This window comes from Apis laboriosa, unplaced genomic scaffold, assembly GCF_014066325.1.
Source record: "Apis laboriosa isolate Shangri-la unplaced genomic scaffold, ASM1406632v1 scaffold302_cov145, whole genome shotgun sequence".
In the NCBI taxonomy this organism is placed as follows: domain Eukaryota; kingdom Metazoa; phylum Arthropoda; class Insecta; order Hymenoptera; family Apidae; genus Apis; species Apis laboriosa.
The window spans coordinates 88,530-107,354 of record NW_025222746.1 but is presented as its reverse complement, the minus strand read 5'-3'; the positions used below and the strand labels follow the sequence as shown (position 1 = coordinate 107,354).

Here is an 18,825-nt window from a genome sequence, read left to right as displayed (position 1 = left end):
AAATATCACATATAATATCATATATAATAATATATTTTTATAATTTATATTTTATTTATATTAATAATTTTATTATAATTAAAAATAGTAGAACAAACGATAACATCGTATACTTGGAATTGAATGAAATTATTTTATTAATATGTATCTATTAAATGTATTTTTTTCACAAGTTTTTATATTTATTTATTTTTTTTTTTATACTTATAAAAAAGATTTATATAATACTAAAGATAATATAATAATACTAAAAATAAAATCTGATTATTATAAATTATATAGTATAGTAATATAGGAAAGTAATATAGAACTATTATTTTTGAGATAAATAAATGATGTAAAACTGTATTAAAGTATTAATAGAAAGGTTTTATTAATTTATTTAATAAATAGTGTTAAGTATAATAAAACTTTATAACAAATTTTATTTTGTAATAAGCACATATATAAATTGTATTTTCTTGATTAATGTAATTATAGTAAGTTTTTAATTAATACGATAGGTAATATATCTTTATAATATTTTTAATATTATTTTATATTTTATATTATTTTATATATATTTTTAAAATTTTCGAAAAATTTTAATTATATTGTAATAAGTATTTTATACTTCTATCAACTTTTCATTTTATCTTTTTATCATCTCATATCATAATAAAAAATATGAATAAAAAATCTTCATTAATATACTGAAAGTACAATTATTATAATATAATTTATTTTTTCTGTTTTTTTAAAAATCATAAAATAAATTAAAGTAAATTTCAGTAAAGCGTACGACGACGTAGAAACTTTTTATTACAAAAAACATAAAACATCCCAAACAAAGAAAAATAATTATCAACAACAATTGTTATTGAAGTATTTTAATTATCATAAAATTTGAAATATAATAATTGTCAAAATGTTAATGTTTCATATTTTTATCTATATTGTATTTGTACTCTTTCTTCTATATATAATTATAATAGAAATACATTTTTTGAACTATTGTTTGTATTCCTCTTAATACATTTTCTATTGCAATTTTCATTTTTTAATGTCATTGATAAAACAGTAAGAAAAATGAGTTCAACATAAAAAGTGTTGCTAATATAGACTATAAATATATTGTAGAATTATTGATATTGCATTTATTCACCTTCTGTCTCTGAAAAGATAAAGAAAATAAATGATTTCAAAATACAAACAAAAAATAAGAAAACAAATTTAATTCGAGGTGATAATTTTAATTTTTAATCTTAATTTTTAATAAGATCTCAAGGAATATTTTTTTAAAATTATTGATTTTGTACTCTTTTATATTTTTCATATTTTTCATAATGAATAAAAATATCTATAAAACTAGTTTTTGACAAATATACAATAAATGTAAAAATATAAAAAATTTTTTTTTTTCGCTTTCTATTTATTTGATATTTAATTATATATATCTCAAATATATAAATGAAGTCTCAAATTTCGTACTTTTCTTTAATTTGTTAAGAAGAATCAAATTTGCGAATATGAATAAACTGTGAATATTTATACATATACATTTTTCATATTATATATGATATATAAATATTACATAAACAATATAAATAAATATATTATATATTTTTTTTCTTATATCAATTTTATTTGCATGATAACTTAATATATTTATATTCAATTTTATTTAATTTTATCATTTAATGCTATTGTATCTATATAAATATCGTGACAGTCTAATCAGCATAAAAGATGAAATTCTTAATTTCTAAACACAACAATAATGAAATTATAAATTTATTATCAATATTCTATTAATAAAATAATTTCTATATATAATTTATAAATTATATACATTCATTATATATTCATAATGTTTCATAAAACAAAATTATTGCATATGATAACATTGCATATGATTGCATATGTGATTTATTGATTGAATTTGCATGGTATGAAAATTTTTGTGACTGAATGTGTTCCAGAATATAAACATAAATCATATATTAACTAATTTAAATGCATAATCGAATACATAACTCATTTTGATTGGATAATTGGCCATATGGATAATGAAAATTCGGATGATACAATGTTTCGGATAATCGACATTGTATTCCAATCATTAGAAATTTCATTATCGATTGATGTAATATTATATAATCGATTCCAATGCAATTAATAAGTCTGTGAACGCGTTAATAATTGCGTTCTATAAACGGGATTAATAAATGATAATCATGTAAAATAATTTTGATAATCGGAGCGCAATTGATTTGTTACTTTTATTATCGTGAATTCGTAGTAGCGTTCCTCGAGCATTTGTCCGACAGAGAAACTTTTCTTTGTAATCAATTTGTGATTTACAGATATTTTGATCTATAAATATTTATCTATAAATATTTAAACTTAATAATTTTAAAAAAATCTAGTGATCTTGAAATCTCAAATATATCAAATTTTTTACAATGTTAGGAATTTTTAGATATTTTCAAGTTATTATTATTATTTTAAAATTTATTTTAAAATTTATTTTAAAATTATTTTATTATTTTAAATTTTTTAATTTTTTTATGTTATTATTATGTTATTTTATTGTACTATTTTTATGTTATTTTTTAATGTTATTTAAGAATTAATCTATTTTTAAAATAATATGAATATTTTATAAAATAAATGAATGTATTTGCAATTTATTTATTATTGTGTGATTTATTATTATTATTTGTTAATTGATGAAAATAAGTAGTTTCTCAATATGTAGCATCATATATTTATAGATATTATTATTGTCTTTATGAAAACAATTATTATATTTATTATTATTAAATTGTGATACATTTTATACAAAAATCTACAACGATATGCAAGAAAAAATGAAATATTCAAAGCATAGAATGTATTGTGATATTTGAAAAATAAGGCAAATTATTATTTAAGTTCCATTTTTTAACCGTATTCATAAATATTTTATTTGCGTAAACATCTGCAGTCTAATTATTATAATTATTGTTCAATATTTCAAATGTTATTTCAAGAACAAATTTTCAATTATGTTCAATATGTTATTTTCTCAAATATTTGTTTTAAAATTCTTCAATTGATAAAATAAAAAATATAAAATCAATTGAAGTACATTTCTTATTAAATATTGAAGTAATTATATTTCATATTAAAATAATTATATATAATTATAAAATAATTATTTTTAAATTATTATATGAAATAATTTCCACCAATTCTAATTTGATAATTCATTTTATTTCTTAAATTTTCTTTTCATTTTCAATAAATTGTGAATAACTCTTAGAAAATTCTAAGTCTCGTTACGTGTTTACGATAATCTGTAACGATATTCTGCAAATATTTGGGTTAAATTTTTAGTTATATTAGTCATTAGTCAAAGCGCAATTTGGAATATACATCGGTGATTTAGTAGTCCAATCAAAATAAAGGTTAAATACAAGTGACAAATAGAACAATAGAAACTATTCAGTATAAATTCCTTAGATTTGCAGCACATAAATTAGGATATAACGGATAGTTAAAGTTCTTAATTAATCTCTTCGATACAATGCTATTGAAGTTAGTTGACAATTATCAAATATATATAATTTTTAATTCTCTTTGTTTAAACATTTAAAATTATTTTTATTATTTATTCGAAATAAATTATTTATTATACACGTTAATACTTTATTATAATACTAACTCATTATAAAATACAATAGGAAAATCTCGCATTATATGATTAATGAATATTATATCAAAGAGATTAACTTTCAAGAATCAAATAAAACTGTTAATTTTTATAAAAAAAATTTTTTTATTAAACTTTTATTAAATTTTTTTTCTGTTATAAGTTAACTTTGTACATTAATATTTTATTGTTGAAGTTTAGTTTTAATAGTTATTTTATGATTAATAAAATTCTAAAGAATTCTAAGTTAATATATTCATGGGATATCTTTAGAGAATTAATTCTAAAAACCAAACAAAGTACACATAAAAATATACATTTATTAGTATATATTATTTGTAAATAATATACATACAATATGCATAGTATAAAATTTTAATTTATCCTAAATCTTGTAATATTTATTTATCTATATTTTGAAATGTATTATTAATTAGCCAATATCTTATAGACAAGAATGTACATCAATTGATTTCGTATTATTTTTTTTTTGTACAATTTTTTATAAGATATATAAAAAATATATCTTATAAAAATATATCAAATATATAAAAATACATTAAATATAACTGTTGTAATGTAAATATAACATTAAATATAACTGAATGTTAAGGTCATTTTTAAGGGAAAAAATAGATTCATTTATTGCCATAGAAAAAAATTTCTTATAATTTCAATAGAATTTATTCTCAACCCGTTCTCATATTCGTTAAATACTTGCAATACGCATTAGAGCAGCTTGGTTTGCATTTACGACTTGTTTAAGCATTGAAAATGTCCAGTTCCTTGCATTCTGACTGTGATACATCGTAAGCATCGTCATAAATTGCATTTTTCAAAAGAACATGCGGATTTCTAGGAAAGCTCAAATAGAACAAAACGATTGCTTATTGTTATATTTGGGTTATGGGGTGTGGCATATTAGCAAGCCTCCTGAGAGCTTTATCATTGTTGGTTCGTCTATACACATACTGTGATACTTTTCTTAATAAAACTTCGATTACATTACCGTATTAATAAATTATACGTAAAAAATAGAATGTAAAGTTAGCTAGATATATGTTATCTTTGCATTGCAATTTTTTCTGCGAATATTTTATCGTTTATATTCTATTAGTTTTTTTTTATTTTTATATATGTATACTTATTGAGATATATGGCTTTTTAATTTATAAGTTTAATGAATAAGTTGTATTAGTAAATTTAACAATAATTTTATAGAAAACATTGCGAATAGATATTAATCTATTATATAGGTTATAATGAATTATACAGAATTATATGAAATAATTTTTTTATTAATGTAATATCATTTCGAAAGAATAAAATCTACTCTTAAAATTTCAATATTATTTTCGATTTTTAAAATATATTTTTACAATAGCACGAGATAGAATTGAATTTTAAATTATAAAATATTCAAATTTTAATGCTATTAAAAAAAATATTTCCAAGCAAAATTATATAAAATATGAAAAAAATTATAAAAGTTTAAGAGTTGATTTCACGCAAGAGAAAGAAAGAAGAAAGAGATTTTCCATAGAAAGATAAATTATTCTATGTAACCTATATTTATGTTCTACATACTGTGACATCATATTACTTTCACTTCTAGTATCACTCTTAAACAATCACACAAAAAAACTCATTGAAAAGATCATTTGTAATGTAATGTAAAGTAAGAATAATTTGTAAAGTAAGGCTTATTTCTTTCTCTATTGTTTCTTTGAATCTTTATGTCTAGTAATATTGCTACTAAACAATAATTATTCCAAATCAAACTTTTTTTTATAAATAACTAGATTAAAACTTTTTAGATTTTACGAGTCAAAAATATATATATAATTATGTAATATTATATACTATAGATACTTTAAAAAATTCTAATTTTAATATCATTTAAATATTAATAATACACGAAGTAAATTATAGAAGTCTTAAGAAATCGACATTTCATTTCCTGTAAAAAAATTATTAGTAATATTGGAAGCAATTTATTTGTTTATTTAAGTATATACTTATTAGTTCAATCTGAGATAAATGTGCGTATTTATATAATATATAAGTATAAGTTATTATACTTATATAATGATATTCATTTACATCCAAGATATTTATCCACAGAATTTTTAAATAATTATTGATTTCAATAAATATAATTTAGAAAACCATTCATAATTATGTGATTTGCAATAGCTTGTGTCTCTACTTTTTGTATACAATAGAAGTTTATATGAACTTTAACTCATAGGATAAATAGTTTCATATAATTAAGTTTTTCATATAATAGAAATTCATCTAATTCCTTTATTAGTTTTTTTATTCATTCATGTTCATAAACAGATTTCACGAAATATTTTTTCCATAATAAGAGTTCGATTAATAATAAGAGTTCAAATGATCAAGCATTATTTAAAATTTCATATATAAATATAAATTGGATTATTTTATTACATTTTTCATTGTATTGCACTTTTTTTATTATTGTATTTTAGTAAAAAAATTGTTTATTTCAATCTAATAATAAAATAAAAATAAAAAACAATATTGAGAGTTCCATTTTTTTTTTGAAAATCTTAAAATTCATTTTTAGTTTAAAATATAATTTTAGGTTATTTGACATTTCATCTGTGTCTGCTTTAAATCTACTATTTTTATTAAGACAATTCATTGTTACTAAAAATAAACATTTTTTTTTGCAGTTTTCAAATTATTGATTTAATTTTCGATTATTGATAAGAATTAATATAACAAACTATTGATAAGAAATAATCATTGGTATTTATGAAAAATTTTGCAATTAGGTTTTCAAAATGGTATTTCGATGTAATCTTATACGTTTTTACAACGATTCAAACCATTCGAAACTGTTTCCCTAAAACCGTGATTTTTTGTTATATCATTGTTACAATAAATACCATACGAATATATGCATAAATCACACACTCACAACGATCAAAATTCTCGTAAACAGAAGGACATATGTCTGCATTGTATCGCATGAAAACAAAGAATCTTCATCTATCGATGGAGAGACTTAACGAAGATTATGAATATAGAGAACAAAAGCTAAAAGGTAAAGAGGTATAACGATGATTTAAAATTCAAAGATCCTCGATACGTTTCTATGTATCAATTGATAACGAATTGTCGGATCAAATCGAATTGAAATAGCTTGTAATAGACAAGGACATGTGACGCGACGTGCAATGCAAATAATAAATACAAAAGGTATATTTGCTCAAACAACTTGAAGAAATATTTTGTCTTTGATTGATCAAAATTTTGAGAAAGATTGCTAACAATTTGAATAATATTCATATTATATATATTAATATTCATATTGTTATTATTAATAGTAGCTAGAGAGCTAGAGAAAATTTGAAATAAACAGGATTCGAGAAAAGTTGAAATAACTTGTAACAAAATATTAAAAATTAAAACACTTAATGAAAAAATTTTAGTGAATATCATAATTTATTTATATTTTCTCATGGAATTGTTAAAATATAAGTAGATACAATTCTTTAATATGATCTGTTTGTAATAAATATAAAAATCTCAAGATAGATTATTTACAATTGCATATTCTTTATCAATATAATAGAACTAAGATAGATACTTTTTAAAATTTACTAAGTAAGATAGATACTTTTTAAAAAACAATAATTTATATTATTATTTATTTATAAATTTATTTATTTATTAATAATATGTAATATCACCTCTCTTTTGAGAATGATTTCAATCATAATTTATATAAATTTTTTTCTTAATCTTAAAATAAATATTAAAAAATATTTCATAATTTATATTTTAATTACTTAAAAATAATAGTTTCAAAGTATTATTTCATTTAATATCTAAATCATAGATAAATAGGTGAGTATTATTTCTACTCTAATTCAGTATACATAAAATAGTTATGTATTTTTATCGAAATGCAATAAGTGTCAGAATTTTTTCTTTCTTATTTCTTAAGAATTGAAAATAGATATATTTTTTTAAATTATTACGTAATATATAATAAAACAATAATCACAATATCTAAGGGGCAAATATAATATTAAAATTAAAAACTGTTGAAGTATAATTATTTAAAATATTTTTTTTTTATATTTTAATGAAACATTCATTTTATTAAAATATTATTTATAATATATTTAATATTTAATTATATAAATATAATTAATATTTAATATTTTTATATATTTAATATTATAATATTAAAATATATATTTGAAATACTATATCTTTATATATTACTACTTCAAGAAATTATTTTCAAAATTCTAAGTTCAAAAAAATATAAAAAAATTTGTCTTTATTTCAAAAATTTATTTTTTTCAATTTGACTTTAATGAAAAACTAACATTCATCGAATAATGAATCCGAATACGATTCAAAGTTTATCTCAAATTCGCATAATATTGGTTCAACGAACATTTTAAACATCAATCGTTAACATCTTCTCTTTTTTTTTTTACTTTTTTATTGCTCTTCCGGTTCTCCCCATCATTTCGATTATGAATTGATAGTTACAGAAAAGAGGCGCGAATCGCTTTTAAAGCTAGTGTTGATTAACGATTTCAAATCTGCACGCGATGTGTTCGAAGTTCGTATTTCATCGAACTTGCGAGCAATCGTACAACTTGTCGTTATTTCACTGCATTCGAGTGAAAATGTTTCATCAGTCGAATGCAGAGTTTTTTTTTGTTTCTAATAAAACATTCTGAATATTCTGAATATGATAAATGACAAATGTAATATTTAACATTCCAGTGAAAATGCTCCAAAGTCGAATACAAAATTTCTTTTTGTTTCCAATGAAATAACTTTAAACGTGATAAATGATAAACATAATATTTAATGATGGATAAACTTCATTCGGATGAAAACATATATATATAGAGAATCTTAAAAATCCTATGAAAGCTCAAACTAATAAATCGTGTTATCAAAATCAATAATAATTCTGTTTCATATGAAAAAAATTATTAGTATGTAAATTATAATAGTTTATATATTAAAATATTATTTTTTTAAATATAATTTTGTAATGATACGAACAAAATTTTGAATCGTAAAATAATTAAGTTTTAATGTTTTATTATTTTATTGTAAAAAATATTTTTAGATAAAGTTTTACACAAAAAAAAAAAAATAAAAAATTGATTTTAGTAATCAAAGAGAAATTTTTGTTGAAAAATAAATTATTTCAAACAAAAAAAAATTTTATACAAAAAATTTATATACCATACATATATATAAATTTTTCAGTAAATCAAATTTTTCAAAATTGATGAATTTCTTTATAAAATAATGTATGTTAGACTTTCATCATTAACTATATATAATTTTGTACTAAATAGTTTGATATATATTTTAATATATACATAAAATAATATATACATAAAATTGATACATAATCGATTTGAAATTATAAAAAAATTATTTTGAAGAAATTTTCTTTCTCAAAAATTTGTTTTCATATTAAATTTTTAATGAGCAAACTACAAAAGTATTTTTTGATATCTTACTATTTTGCATATTGCATGTTACTATTTTGCATATTGCATTTTAATAAAAAAAACATATGTATATATATGTATGTTAAATATTACTTTTATATCTATCTTATATTGGATTGTGATCACAGATGACTATGATACGATATTCCATATAAATATTCATGAACCATATTAGTTTTATTTACGGAATGTACTCAGTAATTATAACAAATAATATAGAAAAAAAAAATAAATATAATTTTAAAAAAGAATCGAGATATGCGTGAATTGTAGAAAATTATAACATAAACAGTAATAAGTGAAATAACATAAACATAATACAACATAAACAATAAGAAATAATGATAAAAATATAGGTCATGCAAATATAAATATGTACGTATAACATTTTATAATGTAGAATATGATCATTTTTTTACAAATTAATATTAACAATCAAACATAAACTCCACAAATATAGAGAAATTATATGATTTATTATAATGTTAATTATGAAGTTTTATTATACAATAAATATTATATAATAAATAAAATAAATAAAATAAATTCTTAATTAAAACAAAATTATTAAATATCGAAGTTCAATTTATGTTATATACAATTTATCTATAAATATATAATTGATTGAACATATTAATGTACTTATATATATATATTTTTCGTGTATATTTATATATTTTATAAACATAAATTCTATATGTTATTTACATATATTATATTATATAATAATCCGCATTATAAATAATTTAATAAATATTGAATGAATATTCTAAAAATAGCAAAGATATTTACTGCATTCCAACATAACATAAATTAATCGAAATATAACATGTATAAATGTATTTAAAAAAAATATAATTTATTTCATACTAATATAGTTAGTCGCTTTACACGTAAATATCTATTACTTATTAATAATTATATTAAGTAGTAATAGAATCAAGTATCTCGCAAATTTTAACTTTATTTAATTGGATTCGAATATCTCTATAAGTATTTCAGTAAATAGGAACAGTACTTCTAAATACATTTGAATCTTGTACAAATATTTTGGAAAGCGATAATTTAAAAAAATACATAACATAAATAAAATTATATTGCTTTTAATTCAATTCTATAATACATAAATAATATTACATATAAATTCTATTTTTATACAATAATTTTATCTTCAAGAAATATTTTCAGAAGCAGAGGATATCATTTACAAAAAAAAAAAAAAAAAAATAGAAAAGAAAATGCAAGAAATGAAATATTATTTTTAAAATAGTTACAATTTCAATGATTAAATTGCAATTTTAATATTATAATATTATAATATTGAATTTTATATATTATATGATATTGAACATTATATAATTATATTATAATTGTATATATAATATATTTTGTATACAAAATATACATATATACAAAATATTATTGTATACAATACTTAGATACAATAATATATTTGTGATTTTTAAAATTCACTGTTTATCAGAATTTGATTTTTTTTAAACATATAATTTCCGTGACTAATATTTGAAATGAATACAATAATGAAATATGAATAAATGAAATATGAATATTTAAATTGATTCAGATTTGTAAATACAAACATAATGAATTTGATTTTATCCTTACAATAAGAATAAATGTTTGCCTTATAGCAGCCATCCATGAACTAATTTTTTTTTATTTTTTCTTCATTGATTGAAATTCAATTGAACCTTTTATTTATTTTTTTTTCATTATAAATATATTTGTAAAACACTTTTGAAAAATCGATTCTAAAGATCAAAACATATGCAAAAATTGATATATAAAAAATCTGGATTAAGGCTTATTTATATCTTGATTGAAAATATTTAAATAATAATAAAAATTTAAATTTTTATAAATACAGAAATAGAATCGAAATAAAGATTTCATTTAATCAATCCTTCAATAATTCTCCACAAATATATTAATATCTTGTATGTCAACATTCAAATTCATGAAATGTAATTCTTTTAAAATTTTTAAAAGTTTAAAAAAAAACATTAATATTTATTTAGTATAAATTCAATTATAATATAAATCCATTATTAATATATGATTAATAGATATGATGACACTCTTATAAAATAATTTCAAATATATCTTTTAATTTTCTAATTTATAATTAATTTTGAAATATAACAATTAGCAATATTTTAATATTAAAAGTAACATATTATTTTCTATATATCTTCATAATTAAATACTTTTTAAAACTTTTAAAAAATTGTTTAATATTTAATGTTTTCTCAGATAAAACCTAATCATTTTTATACATATATAATTTTGAATTTTTTATTTATTAAAAGCATCGATCGATATATCATGTATCATTTTTCGTATCTCTTGTTTACATTAGAAACATTCCTAGCTCGATTAAATTCGAAAAGTGCGATGTCTCGATATACGCGACTGGTTAATTATTATTCAACCATACGGAAAGTATTACATTCACGCATGTATACGTGCGCGTGCATGCGGGTTTCAAACGTTAATTGGCACATGTACATTCGTGTGTGCAACCGTCTCGGGATTAGCGCGTGTTCCTATCCACACTACGTCTTATCGAGCGCACGGTGAACTTGCATGGGCAGTATCCATGTTCGTCGACATCGCGGAACGCACGGTATCGTGCGTTCGTCGACTGAGAATTTGCACGCGAATGGGAAATCGTTCTTGCGTTCCTGTGAACCTTCGATAAACGTGTCACATTTCGATTACGTTTCATTGCTTTTCGAATCCTTGATATTCTAAAAATAGATACGAACGAGTATACTAAAATTGTGATTATTGATATTTATCGATAAACATCGATAATTTGACATAGAGACGACATTGTTAAAATAACGATAATGGATGAAAATAACTGGAATTCAATTTTTTTTTTATTCAAAATTGTTATTATAGTTATGTTAACTATAGATATTTTGTTGAATTTTTATTTATTCAAAATAAATCATTAATATAGCTAAAAATGATTGAAAGGAACGATATTATCGATAGATATATCGAAAATTATTAATAAAATATCGATAATCAATAGTTACAAGTCTAGAGTATACGTACAATCGAATCGATTTTTCAAGTTTTTAGATTTTTTTCAACTTTCATCTTTTAAGTCGCGAAGAAATTTTAGCAGATTTATAGATTCATTTATTTTTAAATTAAGATAACAAAAATTGATTATTCAATTCTATATTCATTCCTTCGATCTCCTATGAGTGTTTTTCCACTATTAAATTACCGCTTTGCATGTTCCGTGTTACCATAAGATTCACAATTAGCGCATGCGTTTGAGGTTTCGTAATTAATCAAGAATGTATACTTACCAAAGAGATTGATTAAGAAACAGACTTCTGGACTTGCGAAACTTGAATCTAAAACTTTATGAAGTCTCGAAACCTGATTTATTCTTTTCTCTCTTTTCTTTTTTAAAGCATCTACTTATTTTATCAAAAATTAAAATATTAACAAATTTTGATTTTTGAAATTTTTCAAAATTTAGATAGCTAATAAATTTAGATAGTTAATAATAATGACAATCATTTTTTCAAAAAATTAAATATTTGTTTTTTATTTTTTAAATAAATTATAATAAAGAAATTATATATATAATGAAATATATATGACGACTTTAAAATGTAGATAAAAATTCTATTTATTATTATTTTTAAATAAAAATAAATTAATATCGTAGTTATAAATTATTTATTATATATATATTTATCATATTTTTAAGATTTCAAAATTTCATAAAAATATCAAATTACAAGAGCTTAGCTATAATTAGAATTTTTAAATATTGAAAATTAAATTTCTAAAAGATTTGAAGTATCCATTCTTAACAACAATCATTATAATTATGTATTAATGAATTTATTTAGAATAATGTTTTGTATACTTGTACATTATATATTTTTACACATTCATATTTGTATGTGTAAAATATATGCTATTGGAATGGATTATTGGAATGGATGCTATTTTATAAATCTAATTTAGTATTTCCTAATCATTTGGGTTAATGACGCATTTCAAAACTAATTATAGTAAATAATTATAATTAAATAATTATAGTAGTTAAATAATTATAGATATATAATATATATATATATAATATATAATTTTTAGGATAGAAAATTTTATTTACTTCAACTATATTGATATAATGTCTTATGATACTTTATTATTTATTTATTGTTTATTATTTAAATATTTAAATTATTTATTATTTAAAATTAAAATTTAGCATTAAAATTAAAATCAGCATTTTGAGCTGAATAACACTTCATGTAAATTTTAATTGCTTATTATTATTTTAATTGCTTTAATTTAAAAAATAAACTGCAATCAAAATCTTTATTTTATATATTATTTTATATATCAATTTTTGTATTCGTTTTAGTTTCTAAAATTGTAATCTAAAACGAAAAAGTATTCCACAAAGATAATATTTTGTACGTGATATCATTTTTATCAATATAACTTATTGTACTGTAACTAACATTTCTTTCATCCATTTGTCATTTCTGTTTTATATTTTTCTTTTCTCAGGTCATTTCTTCAAATCATAATAATAACAAAAAATTAATAATAATAAAAAACATTTAAATTAAAATCAAAATATTTTTCATTTAATATTATATATTCTTGTTCGTTATATTTTCCTCTGCAAAATTTAATGTTTTTATATGTCTCTTAATTATTAATGAGTTTAGAAATTCTTTCAAGTTTTTTTTTCTTTAATAATATTTTTTCTAATATTTTTTTTAACGTTTCTTCTATTTTTATTAACATTAACTTTTATTATATCTTATTATTCTACGAAATATCGCTTTTAAAATTACATTTTTCTTTCGAGCATTTGTAGCTTTTGAATGTCAATTAGAATGTTACCTCATTTTTCTTTATTCTTTAAATAATTACTCTTTTTTTAATGTACGTGATATGTCAGCTTGAGAAATTTATTTTCTTACAAGTTATTGATTATTTTTATTTCAGTTTCACTTAGTTTGTATTTATTTTCTGTGTATTATTAGTAGTAAAACTAATAATTTTCATAGGATAATATATATCATCTCCTTTATATCAGAGATATATAAATTTTTCCTTTAGATAAAAACATAAAATAACTATTATTTTTATTATTTTAATAATAAAAAAATGTTTTTTTTGTTAGTATATAGTGAAATTGAAGTTTGAACTAAGTATTGACATCTCAATAAATATTTTTAATATTTTATCAAAAATCTCAATAAATATTTTTTAATATTTTATGTTTAAAATATAAACGTTTATAAATTATCGAAAAAAATTTTCTTTTGTGTTTTTAAAATAAAGAGATGTTATATAGAAAAATTATTTAATGTATAAAATATTGCACATATTTATAAAATATTTTTTAGAATTGTATAATATATATTTTATGAATTGTTAATACATTTTTGGAAGAAACAATTCGAAAAATTAAATACAAAAGTTTTATTTATTTTTATTTGTTTATATTTTATTATATTATTATATATATTTTATATTTTAATTATTTATTTATTTTTAATTATTGAGTTATAAACAAATTAGATGAAACGAGACAATAGATAAATTTTTTTGATTTTATCTTTGTTTCACTTTGTGCAACAACAACAAAATCAATTGCTAATAATTTAATAAATAAATCTTAATCGATATTTTATACCAATATATTTTCATATTTTTGCATTTGTTTTAATTTCTAAAATTAATTTTCTAAATGTATTTCACGAATATATTAACACTATATAATGATATATTGTATATAAGTTTATTATATGAAACAAATAATCATATAATAAATAAATAAATAAAAGAGCGAATTTTTAAGTTAAATATAATTCCTAATTTTTACATATATATCATCAATAATAAAAAAGTTTAGCATTTATTTATATATATAGTTAAAGTTTAATATGTAATAAATAATAAAATTTTTTAACATTGAATCAAACAAAAATCAAGACATATATTTTTGTACTTATTAAAAAAACTGTTAGATACAAGATATTAATATACTCATGGGATATCTTTGAAAAATTAATTCCAGAAATTAAACAAAATTTTAAAATATATAAAAATATTAGTCGATATATAATAAAATCTCACTCCATTTGCTTCATTAACTTAAATTGCTTATATAGTTTTTAATCAATCTTCCAAAGGAGAATATATTAATATATATATACTCTTTTGATTACAGTCTATACATATAATATGTAAGTTGTAATCTGTCTTGCTTAATAATTCTTAATTTTAACTTAGACATAAAAATTCTATCGTATTTGAGCTGCTTGCTAATATTGATATATTATATTATAATCACAGTATACACACAAAAAAACTACAATGAAAAAAAGCATTAGCTGTCGTATTTCGTGACAGACAACCATTTAGTTACCGTAATCTATTTTTAATTTTATAAAATGATCATATATGAAAAAAATAAAGTTTTATCCCAGTTAAATTCACAGAATAGCTTATTGTGAAACTCGTTCGATTGCACGCAAGTCGTGTTATAGCCATAATATTATGCAAATACATTCGTTTTCGTACTGATATTCGATTAGAAATAACATAGCGAAGTTTGAGCATAAAAATGTGTTCTTCGCATTCAGAAATTTTGAAAATGTCATTGTTATAATATGACATTACGATTGTTTCATTATCATTCTATTGTAAAATGCGAAATGTTATGAAGTGTCACTCACCAATCTTATTAAAAATTCGGATATAGAAAAAATTTAAAAAATATCATATGTGATAAAATTTACACATATATATAATTAAATTTTTTATAAAATTATACAGAAAATTTAAAATGTTAGAAAAAAATAAAAATAAAATTAAAATTTTTTTTTTAAATGATAGTAAAGTATTGTATAATAACATTATTAAATTATTATATTTATTATTTATATAAATTATAATAATTAAAAAATTTTTTTTATGAACTTATGGAAATTTAATAATTTATAATTAATAAACTAATATTTCTAAAATTTTTCTATCAACTTAGAAATATTTTCAATGAAATTTGATAATGAATTTTCATATTAGAACTATTAGCTTATAAAATATTTAATAATAGATATTTAAATATCTATTTTACATATAATAACATAAAAATAATTAGATTATTTTTATTATATTATATTATATTATATATATTAATTAATCTCAATAAAATATAATATTAATTTTGTCAAAAGTATTTTCATATTCTCAATTATCATAAAACAAAAAATACGAAATCCATTATTCTGACGAATTCAATTCTTCTAATGTCAAAGCATAAAATCTCTAGATCAAAACGTAAAAGATAACTATCCTGCATAACTAAAGCATATATAAATGAATAATTATTTTGTTTAAAAAAGAAGATCAATACGAGGAAAGCAAATTAAAAAATAAACTCATCGAAGTCGATCAAACGGTAATATCGATTTTTTGGTTGCATTGCAATCACGTGAGACCGGAGTTGCACGCGACATCACATGCGATATCACATCTCCTGATTACGGTCAAGTGCGAATGTCATCGGCTTAACCTTCATATAACAACATTCCTTTAAAAATTTACTCGAAAAATATGCGGTTTGACTGATAGCTCGGTCAATGATCGACTTTTATTATAGTATTATATTTTAACATTTCTAAATATATATAATGAGAATCATAATGGAAATAAAATAATGCTAGGACGATAAGGTCTTACGACATGCAAGATAAAATTTAAATCGAATAAATAATATTAAAATTAAAAAAATTAGAAATTATAAAAATAAAAAAAACTGATCTTTTTTCAAATGTTAATTTATAAATGTTTTTTTTTTCTTCAAATGTTTTATATTTGATGAATGTCATGATAATTCTCAATTCTTAAATATTTTATATGTGAAATTATGATACTTAATCGATACACACAATAAGTATATATTATATGTATTATATACATATAATATATTGTCTATTTTTTTTTGTACTGTTTAGTATATAAAATCGCGATAACTTGGTCAGTCAACGATGTCAATTTAAGATCAATATAAATGTGCAAATTTTAGCATACAATGCTTCGTGATTGATTCGTGAACTAGTAATATGACTTAGCACGATCGAACGTATCGGTTAACGCGCGCATTTCTCGTCTTTTGGAATAATATCATAGACACGTGTTCACCATCGAAAATAAATTACGAATCAATAATAAAATTATTAAGAAAAAAAATTTATATAATTTTATTTGAATTTTTGTTTAATTTAAATATTTCTTAATTACACCAAAGAGATTATTATCAAAGTTTTCTTTATTTCAATAATCGATTATAAATTTGTCTCAATAAATATAATTTTTTATAAAACAAAATTAATAATAGTTAATTGGATAATAAAATTTCATTCAGTAATATTCGCTTTACTTACCAGAGTCAGATGTTCTTATCGGTAACAACAACAATAAAAGTAACCACATCATGATCTCGTTTAGCCAATTGTTATTTTGCATGATATTTTCCAAACACTCGAAATAATCTCCAATATTAATCTGTCCACATTTTTAAATTAGTATAAATTGATTCAAATAATACTTTTGTTATCTTTTGACTTGTTGTTACGTTATAGTTTGCTTTGCTATTTTACTTTGTTACTCGCGTGACGTGTACGCGTACATGCTTTTCAGCAGTGCGAATATTCGATAATATGCGAAAACAAAACACAAAAAAGATCAATCTCTTCATTCCTTTGTGAAAATTGCTTCCATATTGAAGAAATTCGACTGATTGTCCATATAATGCGACAGCCAAGCGTTTTAGAATTTCACAAAATTTGATCGACAATTTCCAAAATATATGCGAACGATTGATATAGATAAATTAAAAAAAAAGCGTATTATTTTGAACGCTTATTAAAAATATATATATGTATTAAATAGCAATTAACTGATCAATGTCACGAAACACGTAACATATGTATAACATTTCGAAAATAACAAAGTGGCATCTTGTTTTGCTAATGTCTTTTACGAACGTTTGATTCTTTCACAGGAAAGCAAATAACTGAATAAAGAAGGAAGTGTAAATGGAAAAAATCGAACGATGCGTCGCGACGCCGAGACGCATCAAGCATAACTGAGAAGACTGTCGAACACCCGCCGTTATCAGGTACGATTCTGGTCGAGTGCGCATGCGCGTACGCGTACGCACGTGTGCGCACCCCCGAAGAATCGGGACAAACCGAGTAAGATAGCCGCTTGGGGAATAGGTGCGACCCTTCATGCGTTCTTTCCCATACGCTCGCTCTAATTATTCCTTCCCTTAACACTCTGACGCGTCTTCGTAATTCCAACTTTTCTTCCTATTATATTTTCCTCGTTTCTCTTATTTACTTTTAGTTTTTTGACATTTCGATCAAAGATTGACATACTTTACCATTTTTTAATTTGATTGTTAAAAAGATTATTTCCGTTTTGCAGTTAGATATCTTTCCTGCAATACCAAAAAAATATATTATACAATGAATATACTATATATATGATATTGAAATTCTCTTTCACTTTCGTTTCGCTTAATCT

General features: G+C 20.2%; 1 protein-coding gene across 2 annotated transcripts in view; it reads right to left on the bottom strand.

Moving 5' to 3' along the window:
- The window catches only part of LOC122714409 (proto-oncogene tyrosine-protein kinase receptor Ret), a 67,102-nt gene extending 48,563 nt beyond the window's left edge, over positions 1 to 18,539 (bottom strand). For both annotated transcript variants that reach the window (XM_043935723.1, XM_043935724.1), the window contains exon 1: positions 17,679 to 18,539. In XM_043935723.1, coding sequence (XP_043791658.1) covers positions 17,679 to 17,760 — 82 coding nt within the window. In that variant the 5' untranslated portion in view covers positions 17,761 to 18,539. The remainder of the gene's footprint in view (positions 1 to 17,678) is intronic.
- Between the last annotated feature and the right edge of the window lie 286 nt (positions 18,540 to 18,825).